Consider the following 11,027-nt stretch of genomic DNA (forward strand, 5'->3'; position numbering starts at 1 on the left):
GTTTTGGTATTTCTCCCCCCATTACACTAAGTTGTTCTCTGGACTACCATACTCTCAAAGTAATCAATGAAACACTTGACTACTAGTCCCATCCAACCCTCTATGAATTCCTTTCTCATGAAAAACAATACAGATTAAAAAAAAATAACATGGAGACATTGTCGCTATGGCTGAATTGCCTGGTCTATGTGAAATCCCCAGTTGCTGACACTCAACACTATAGTTAGTCCAGTCAGCCACCCATGAGAGATCCCTCACCTATATGAAACATTCCCATCACAGTGCATGTATATAAACCCCAGCCTGGACCTACTGGCACCGTTTGCCAGCACTAGCATACCCTACTGTAAGTGTCCCGGTCCCAGTCCCAGTCTCAGTCCGAGCCATGGCCATGATTAGAGTGTCGTCCTACCGTAAGCTGTTTGAGGAGGAGCAGTGGAGCCAGGGTGGAGGAGCCGGTATGCAGTGTGGAGAGCAGTACCGCTCCTCAGCCAGGTCAGTGTGGACAGTCGCTCAGCCGCACACCGCTCAGAGGGTCTGGGAATACCTGTGAGACTCAGGAGATGGATGGGTTATGGAAAACAATCAGTGCACTTCAGAGGATCACTTTACTACTTTCTGCTTTACTAGGAGCTACAAGCAGATAACGGTTTACTTTTTTCGTTATGTTGTGTAAACTAGTGTTATGTTATAAGGGTTTGAATAAAGTCTACTTTTATAAGGGTAAAATAGATTTGTAAGACAATCCTATGTGGTCACAAATATGGGCAGATGGTGACAATTTTCAGGATTCAAGTTCAAGTTGAAGAGTTTTGCCAGATCTTTTTGCGTTCACTCATCAAGTATGTTGAATTAATACATATTTAACCAGAAGCAAATGTGGGGTGGCTATGCATTTTCATGTGCAGTATTGGGTGTCATTGAGTTGGCTGTTGTGTGATTAGGGTTTAGTTACGTCTCCTCAGTGGCCAGGGAAAAGTTTGAAGGGCGTTGACAAATGCCTTTAGTACTTGCACCAAACAATGACATCATGATTCCTACAATGGTGTTAATTTACACTGACTTGATTTAGGTGTGGTAGAATATGCAATGAAGCACTCAGTGGAGCATGCGAGGGAACATACAATACTTTTTGTGATCTTTTTGCCTTTAGGATTAACAATTTTAAAAAACCGTGTGCGTCTGTACCAGGGAAGGCTGGCTGATCTGTATTTGGTGAAAGGTGCTACAGATACATGTACTTTTGAGACATGATGTATAAGCTGGGTCATGTTAATGTGTGGGTATCTGTGTGTATGTATGTTTTCACACTTCAACGAGGAGAGTCTTCAACGAGGAGAGTCTTTGAAAGGCTTTGTGCCTCTCAGGCTGCACCTCAGTGTAGTGTGTCCCTCTCACAGGGGTGCGGCTGCTGACCATGAGTGCCAGTGTGAGCAGCTAGACTTCGTGGCTGCCAGGGCACTCAACAAGGAGGGTCTAGACCGATTCGCCAAAGACCGCACCCTCATCGCTGCCCTCAATGATCGCCTGGCCAACCTCATTGAAATGGTGAGACTTAGTTGGATTCCGAGGACAGCTTGAACCTTTGGGTCCTCCAAGGACAGAAATGTTGCAGTAAACACATTTGGGAGCACACTACAGTGTATCCATCTCCTTTCATAAGGTGTAGTTCCCCCTGCATCTGCTTATACAGCAACCGTATGCTAGACTTTGGTCTCCGTTGGCGGTGCGTGCCTAGGCCTGCATGATCTGTGTTCTATTTCTGGCCTCTCTGCCCTGCAGGCCCGTTGTTTCGAGGTGGAGAATGACTCTCTGGAGGCCCAGATCATGGCCCTGGAGGACAGGCTGGAAGGTCAGCAGGCCTCCTCCACCACCACCATCACTGTCCCTGACTACAGCCTGGAGGCCGTGGTGGAGAGACTTCGCAAGGAGAAGGTACATGAACATGCAGTATAGCAAGCCTATTGTGAGTCGCTTTGGATATGCTAAATTGCTAAAATGTAGAATGTAAATGTACCATGCAGAAGGTACATGTACATTCAGCAGCAAGGAGCAGGTACATTCTGTACAGACAGACAGTCCAGCAGCACAGAGGCACGAACAGGCATTCATATTATACTGACTAGGTCCAGAGGGGCCCACATTGTCGCATGATGGCGTGCCTTCTTGACAAGTATAATGATCACATGTGTGTGTGTGTGTGTGTGTGTGTGTGTCTGCGTCTGCTATTTAGGTGTGGCTGATGGATGGATAGCTGCGGTCACAAGCCACAGACCCAGCATGATTATGGTCACACTTAATTCTTACAGTGTTCCTTGTCTGCTGATACGATCCCTCATTGTCCCTTGTGTGTGTGTGTGCGTGCGTGCGTGTGTGTGTGTGTGTGTCCAGGAGCAGATCCTGTGTGACACGGAGGAGCTGAGGGGAGAGCTGGAGTGTCTGCAGCAGGAGTATGAGAAGGCTGTGCAGCAGAGGACCTTCATCCAATTTGAGCGAGAAGACGTTGCCGGGGTAATGCCCTTTCTGCAGAGTCCTCTGGCGTCCCTCTTGTTTGTCTTTATGACTCACAGTGATTACACTATTGGACATGTGGCTGCTAGATACAAGCTCACGTTATATAAATAAATGAAGACTCAAGTTTAAGGTACTGTTTGAATTCTTAAAAAACGTTTTCAATTTGAACAGGCCCAATGTCTCCTTGAAAATTCCAACATGTGATAACCCGCTATCACTACTAGAGGGCAGTGTTGCCATGGCTCATCAACACAGGTTTTCTCCTCTGAGCCTCAGTCTCCTGGTAAAAACGCCTATTTCAGCTGTGGCTCAGTTAGCAGCACAGCTGCTCTTCTGTATCTCTTCCCAAAGGCTGTTGATCACCATCAGTCCCACAGTCTGGGCCAGCAGCCACATCGCAACACAATCCCCAGTCTTAACAAACCCCTCTGCCCCGTCACACATGTCACAGCCCATCTCCTCACCACCGACCCAGATGTGGGAGAAGCTGTTTCCATGTCTCCTTATGGAGTCATTCAGGCTTTAATTTCTCCCCTACAGATGTGATACAGGCAGTACTAGAGTGCAGTAATACTCTAGCTGTCTGACTGAGCCCTCTGGCTCTCAATGGGAAGCAGCTGTACTGTGGAGACTAGAGAGGCTGCTTGCCTGGTGGGAAACAAGCAGAGGGATGGAGATGGTAGGAGGAGGAGAGCACAGCATGGCAGGCTGCAGTCCTCTCAACATGGCTGGCAGGCAGGCAGGCAGGCAGGCAGACAGACAGACAGACAGACAGACAGACAGACAGAAAGATAGACTGACTGACTGACTGACTGACTGACAGAAAGATTGACTGACTGACTGACTGACTTACTGACAGACTGACTGACTGACAGACAGACAGAAAGATTGACTGACTGACTGACTGACTTACTGACAGACTTACTGACTGACTGACTGACTGACAGTGGATGGTAATGAAACAAGACATGTTGTTTTTGTTTTACAGGCTGGTTTATTTGAACTCCACTCGAAAGAAGCAGCCTTACCATTAGCTATTGCATTGATTAAGTGTGTTTGATTTCTGGTAGAGCTGCCCCATCTTAGATTGCCCTACGGTCTGTCTGCCAACTTTCTGTCTGTTCTCTTAGCTTTCATCTAGGGCTGGAGCCTTTCTTTTTAGTTTATAGTCAGTGGATGGCTCTGTTTGAAAGGTTCAGTAGCAACAGTGGGAAGACTCCCACCAAGACAGAGTGAAAGCAGGCTGAAGGGGCCGCTGCCTGCCAACTGCTGGGTCATAACCACATACAGAATCCCAAAGAACAAGACATCGCTGCCTGAAGCGATGGGGAAGAAGAGAGAAGAAGAGAAAAGGGGTAATAATCAGGAGCGGTTTTCTCTCCAGTACCTAGACTGTGGAGAGAGCAAGCAAGACTCCAATTACGGGCTTGTGTTTGTGGAGAGATAACAGCAGCAGACCGCCTGCCTTGCCCACTCGCGTCCATCAGGGACCCTCGTGTTCCAGACACCAAAGCAAGGTTTCAATCCAGAGCCTTCCTGGACCCCTCCATCGCATTCAAATGCAAATGCAGGCATGCAGAGTAATTGAATTCATCACCAATTCATCAGGCACTTGGAAAAGCCTGGACGAGCTAAAAAAAAACAACTGCCGCTCAATGGATTGGAGGCTGAGGCTTTCGTTTCTAATTACCCCCTTTTCCAGCCTTCTCTCCTCCTGCATTGCAGTGTCTACCTGCTGATTGAGGAATTAGAGTGCATGTCATGGTACTAATGGTACTTAGAGTGGTTCAGGCGGTGGGGGGGGGGGGTTTACATTGTGAGTGCTGTTTGTTTGGCATTGACTTGGCTCTCTGCTGCCCCCTGCAGGTGGTGGATGCAGTGACCGCAGAGTGTCTGGCCCTGAGGGAACAGGTGGCCATCTACGAGCAGCAGCTCGCTAATATGGAAGCGCAGCATGAACTGGTGAGAGAGAAACGACATGTTCATCGATCTTAATTGCAAACGTGACATCATCCCTCACCTCAAAGTCAACCGTACACAAAGAAGGACAAGTCTACCCAATGGTTATCTGGACCTCAAATACACAAGCAGTGGCCCCTGTTGTCAAGCCAGTCCAAACAAAGGTCCTGGAGAGATACCCAGTAGGGGTTGCCGTGGGCAACAAGGTTGGGATGGTCCGATCACCAGGCGATTCGATAATCAGTTGTACCAGGAACAATCTTCACGGTACTGAAGCAGGGTTAGGACACAAGATAGGTTAGAGCAAGGATACATCTTACAATGAGAGATCTGTGAGATGACGTAACCAGCCCATAGAACAAGGCCCTGTTGCTGCACGACACTGCCTCGCCCCCGCGCCCTAGCATTAGCCCCGTCACCACATCTCTCTCACACGTACGCACACACACACACACACACACACACACACACACACACACACACACACACACACACACACACACACACACACACACACACACACCCACACCCACACCCACACACAAAACCCATCCTTTCCCCATCCCCCATCCTCCTCCCCTGTCTCTCTCACGGCTGACAGACGTGCTCCTGGTATCAGATCTGGGAGCTGGGGGCAGGAGAGCGGTGGAATCAAGAGAAACTCCATCACTCTGTGTTTTTCCCTGTGAAGCCCGGCCGCCCGGCATTTAACACACTCCCTCAGGGACATGCTCGATAACTCACGGCCCGGGAAGTGCAGCTGAATACCAAATGAAAACAGAAGTCCCCTTTGTTTTATTAACTGCTATTATTATCAGCATTTCCAAACACCTCATATTCCCCTGATGAATCGGCCGCTGTATCATTATTTATGTGGAGGAAAATGATCGTATGGGCTGCATGCACATTTCTCTAACACATTCCCATATGACGGATGCAGGGACTTTTATAATGCATGGTTGCGAGGTATTGCGACCTGAAGACATACATGTTGAGGTCCTAATAGTTGTGTTTGTCTGCAGGCGGTTGAGAGTCTGGTGGAGCCCGCTGAGGGTACCGCAGCTGCAGGAGCGATGGTGGAATTCTGCAGCCCTGACAGCACTGCGGCCATTATGGATATCAAGGAGTACTACTGCCAGCTGGCTGAGTGCATACAGGTCCAGTATAACACACACCTATGCACGCACGCGCGCACGCACGCACACACACACACACACACACACACCTAAACCTAAACCTAAACCTAACCCCAACCGTCCAGCTGCTGCCCCCCATACTCTACTCCCACTGACCGACTACATCACTCCCCATTCATCCAGAAACTGCCGGCCCAGTCCAGGCGGCGTAAACCTGAGCCTCCTCACACCGCAGCAGAGGGACGGGACGCTTGTTTTCTTTCCCTCCTGACACAACACGGGGGAAGAACCTGAGAATCAGAGGTGGTACTCCACGCCAGAACAGAACAGCTTTGTCCCCCAGTGTGGATGTGTGTGTTACAAGCCGAGGTGCTCTACTAGGGGTCAGGCTGCAGCTCCGGTGGGTCTGACCCTCCCAGGGTCGAGGATGTCTGCCCCCCCAGCAAGGTCACGGCTGTAATCAGACTGCTGGCCCCCTTCCCAGGCTCCTCAGTGGTATGGAGGGAGGCTGTGCTGTAGGGCTCCTTTACCGGGAGCACTGAAGGCTGACCTCAAGGGCCTCTGGAGACATGAGGGCTCTGTGTGTTGTGTGTGTGTGTATGTGTGGGTGTGTGTGTGTGTGTGTGTGTGTGTGTGTGTGTGTGTGTGTGTGTGTGTGTGTGTGTGTGTGTGTGTGTGGAGGTGCAGGCTTTGGCCCAAATTCACTGGAGCTCTTGTTCTTGTTCTCCCTAACCCGGACACTTACACTCTAACTCCCACTCATCCCTTCATCCATTCCCCCTCTCCTCCTTCTCCTCCTCCTCCTCCCTCCGTCTTTCATTGCCAGCTGGACTCAGCCCTGTCTAGGCCTGTCCTCTATTAGTGCCTCACAAGGTGCAATTGTCCCAATCCCAAATGATTGCGATTGGGACTGAACAGTAATGGTGATTGCTGGCGGACTCTGGCACACCTGTGGACCCTGGTGCCACTCATTTACTGTCTCATTTGTTCCTCTTAATCAGGAATGTGGTTGACATGAGGGGAGGTTTATGGTCAATCTCACTGAGTGTGAGGCTAAGAAAGGGTCTGATTACACTGTAACATCCTGTTTTCCCTCTCTAACTACCCTTACTCCAAGAGAGGCTTAATACAGTATCTCTTTGCATTTTACATTCATGAGTACATGCATGTGTTTTGTGTCCTGTTTTTCCCAGTATGAGTGCAAGGCGTCTGCTGGTGTTGCCGTTGGTGATGGGAAGCAGCTGGCGGTGGCCGGAGCGGCGGGGGTGAAGATGGGGGTGACAGACCCCACCCAGATAACGGACGTCAACGAACTGAAGAAACTGGTGAGAGTGACCTCTCTCAAGCTCTCTCCTTCTTTCTCACTCACTCTGTTACTCACCTGTTATTCAGACACCCTGTAATCACGACAGATCCAGCTCTCTCCAGTGTGTCTCTTCCCTCAACTTTCCCACTGAAAAAAACATTTCACAGAAATTATTTCTCAGGCGTAGAGCCCAACATGAGTCTCATATCAATTGTCAGCCACTAAATCAGATGTAATGGTGAAAATGAATAGTTTCCCACAGCAGGTTTAGGGGAGGAGAAAGGCAGTTCACTCCTCTTCGTTCTCGGTGAGTGACAGTTGGGAAATATTGCGAGCTGGATCCTGCTGACCGGAGTGTTTATTCTGAGAGACTCCACATCGAGATGTGAGGGGGTTCTGCTGTGTCTCAATCTGGATTTATCTTCCTCAATGTCTTCCATTATTAAGCACAGTGCTCCACTGTGTGTACGTGTGCTCCCCTTCATCATAATAAACTTCTGAAACTTCACACATTCCTCCTCAGTCTCAGGAGACTGCAAATCCAACAGAAGAATGGAAGTAGACCCTCATCATCTGTCATCTCTCATCCACCCCCGCCCACCCCCCTCCCCTGTCCCGGTCCCTGTCCCCGCCCATAGAGGAAAAACTGTGGGAAATAGAGATGCTCCATTGAGAAATGTACTAATACCAGAGAATGTACTATATATCCTTAGAAGGGCTGTGCTAGAACAAGGAATTATTCTAGAATCATCCACAAGGAAAACACTTAGTAGAATAACTCAGTGACTTGAGTTTACAGTAACTAACTGCACCCAGCTCACCTCCACCCCCAAAATCATCAGCGGTCAGACCACAGCTGACAAGTCCCCATTTCCATAACAAACATGGTGGTTTGGTTCTCATTACCGCGGCCTTGGTCCTAGCCTGCTCTCTTTAAATAAACAGGCCCCTCTGTAACCACAGCCATGCTTTCATAACACCGTCTCCTCTTCCCTAATGTGCAGCACGTGAGCCCTGGCTCTGCCCAGCCCAGCCTGGCCTGACGGACAGACAGGCTGCTTGGGTCTACTCTGTTTCCTCCTTCTCCATCCCTCCCTCCCTCCCTCCCTCCCTCCCTCCCTCCTTCTCTGTCTCAGTGGCTGTGATGGATGCCCCAGGTCTGGTTTCTCACTGAGACACAACTTGGCCAAACAAACAGCTCTCGGTGAAATCATAGAGCTGGACATAGAGCTGTGTATAATAGAGCAGGCATCGATGGGGCACTCCCCCAACACACACACACACACACACACACACACACACACACACACACACACACACACACACACACACACACACACAGACACACACCCCTGTCCGCACACACAGAGGGCAGGCTGCCCAGTGGAGAGTGAGGCATTGAGATGGCCAGGTTGGGAAGTCATCATCAGCCTGTTGGGCAATGGGGCTGAGTGTGCTTGTCTGATGTACCTGAAAGAGAAACAGACTGCCTGGATCCCCATCCGTCTCTGACAGCTAATTGTTTAACTTCTCTGATTGCTGTAATTACTCACAGCAGGGCACCGCACTCAGGAGAGAGGGGAGGGGAGGGGCACGCCACGGTTTGTTTGTTGTCAGGAGAGGGAAGTACACAGTTTGGAGGTTTTGCTGTGCTTTTTGGAATAACTGGGCAGCACCAATTTCAGTCAATGAACTGTGATTGAATTGAAATGAGCCATGACAATGCCAAGTCACGAATCTGTGTAGAACGATAATTAGGAGTTCGTGTTGTGATGTTGCCAACAGCAGTGTACCGGAATATTTCTGTCTTTATTTGTGGGTACATTTATATGCATTTCTGTTGGCCTGTGTTTGCAGATTGCGGAGCTTGAGAAGGAGCTGGCCGAGCTGGAAAAGTGCGGAGAGGAGCTGGAGGACGAGATTGAGATGAAGAGAGCAGAGCATCTGGAGGAGATTGCAGAACTCGAGGTAAGAAGATAGACCCCACTAATAAGCATGTCCCCTTCTCCAAAATCTAGTCCTGTGCTAGTGCCCATCCCAACTTAAAGTTGATCCTAACCCCCAGATCTAGAATCTGACACCCTACTCCCCAATCCTAACCTCAGCCTGGAGCTGCCCAATGTCTTGCCTGTGTGTTTGTGTCCTCCTTAGTGCTGTGTGTGTTCTTCTTGACCCTTCTAAACTCAGTGCGTGTGTGCGTGCGTGCGCGTGCGCGTGCGCGTGTGTCCTCCACAGTGCCGTATAGAGGAGATGAGGCATCAGCAGGCTGACCTGCAGGCCCAGATGAGAGAGCAGTGTGGAGACTACGAGGAGCTGCTCAGCCAGAAGATGGCCAGGGACATGGAGATCGCTGCCTACAGGTGGGCCATAGAGCTTCCTCTTACGAAACAATACACAGTCAACATAATGGCATCTGCAAATGATGTAGCATTAGTAATAGTGTTCGTGTGTACGCATTGTATATGTGTAAGTATGTGTGACAACCTACAGTATGATGTCAGCCTACAATATGATGTCAACTCCATACCCATATTTAGACATTCCTGAGAACAAAGAGCTGACATCCTAGGCCAAGTGGGGTCACAGGAAATAGCTCCTACAGCAGTCATTGAAAACATGATGTCGTTTCCTGCATCCTTGAAGACGCTGATGTCATGCCCCCTCTCGTTGGGGGGATGCTCACCATCTGCCATCCGGGTTTGAAGAGTGACGCACTTCGCCCTTCCCGACCCCCCCCCACTCGCTCCTCCGTGCACCCCTCCAAAGCATCCGACCCTCAGGAGGTGCAGCCCCCCGGTACAGCCCCCCAGTGCAGCCCCCCGGTCAGGAAGAGGCTGCCTCACACAATGCCTCATTAGAATGGACAGAGGGGACCCTACACTGTCAGGGCTGTATGCTGGGCCGCTGCCAGCTAGTTTATCCGCCAGCCTGTTAATGTCAGCCCCACACACACACACACACACCCGCGCACACACACACACACACACACACACATGCACATGCACACACACACGCGCACACACAGACACACACACTTGCACCTTTGCCACAGTTTAAAACACACTCGTCCCCGAACAGACTGTTCCAAAGACACATTACACTAGGCAAAGGCAGACAGTCTGCCCTGACTTTCTTTTTTTAAACTTTCTCTCTTTTACTGAGTGTTTTGTCATCCGTGATTAAAACCATGAATAAGAAATGAAAATCGGAGTTGTTTACGCACTCTGTGCTTCGGAAACCTGTCTGCAAAACAAACCCTAATGACCCTGGGCTGCCATTACTGGGTGCCATCTCGCCTGTAAAGCATCCTCCCAGCGATCTGGACAGATGCTCCCCGCCGCTGCTCCCCAGTGAGGGAGTCTTAATGTGAGACTGAGCCTTATTATGTGTGTAACTCAAGAGTGTTCAGGCTGCAAATGTCTCTGTAGAAACCATGATCCTCCATCCTGTGCGTGTGTGTGTGTGCGCGCGTGCATGCGCATGTGTGTGTGTGTGTGTGCGTGTGTGTGTGCATGTGTGTGTGTGCGTGCGTGTGTGTGTGCATGTGTGTATTCGGCAGGTCATCTAACAGTCTGCTTGTTCTTCTTCTCTCAGGGGTCTGGTAGAGGAGGAGGAGGAGAGGCTATGTTACCTATGAGTGGAGACGGGGCGACAGACCCTCCGGCGCGGGGGGGGGGGGGGGGGGGGGGGTGGATGCTCCCACACGGATTTGACGCAGACAAAGAGCAACGCAGAAACCAGACCTAAATCAGCCGTAGGATCACATGAAGCTAACCGCCACACAGCCATCTGAGCAGATGTAAACTTATCATGACAGATTCATGACGTCTGGAGGCCATTGATAACAGGTCACTGGCAGGTGACCCCTGTTCTACAAGAGGGATGGGTTTGTCTGACACGGGGTTGGGGTGGGGGGGTGGCGGGGGTGAAGATGTGAGTGTGTATTCATTCATGATCCCAGAGTCAAGTGAAGGGGAAGAGGTGTGGGGAGGCCCGGTGGTCTCCCTAAGTGGTCTCTATCAGCTCTGGCTACAGTGTTTAGAGGAAGCTCACTGATATGTTTAGTTTTGTTTGTTTTTACTCACCCTTCCCTTTGTCTGTATTTTCATTCC

The 11,027-nt window shown here is 50.0% G+C and overlaps 1 protein-coding gene across 1 annotated transcript; it reads left to right on the forward strand.

Annotated features, from left to right (window-relative positions):
- Positions 1–385: 385 nt before the first annotated feature.
- Positions 386–10,552, forward strand: vimr2 (vimentin-related 2; the record flags this gene model as incomplete). Its single annotated transcript, XM_083686907.1, has 11 exons — positions 386–495; positions 1,401–1,548; positions 1,783–1,935; positions 2,392–2,511; positions 4,381–4,476; positions 5,496–5,630; positions 5,991–6,104; positions 6,803–6,934; positions 8,773–8,883; positions 9,151–9,275; positions 10,510–10,552. 11 exons carry the CDS (start codon positions 386–388, stop codon positions 10,550–10,552), a joined length of 1,287 nt encoding a protein of 428 aa, XP_083543033.1.
- Positions 10,553–11,027: the final 475 nt, after the last annotated feature.

The sequence above is a fragment of the Argentina silus genome (genome assembly GCF_951799395.1).
Source record: "Argentina silus genome assembly, chromosome: 15".
Lineage (NCBI taxonomy): Eukaryota > Metazoa > Chordata > Actinopteri > Argentiniformes > Argentinidae > Argentina > Argentina silus.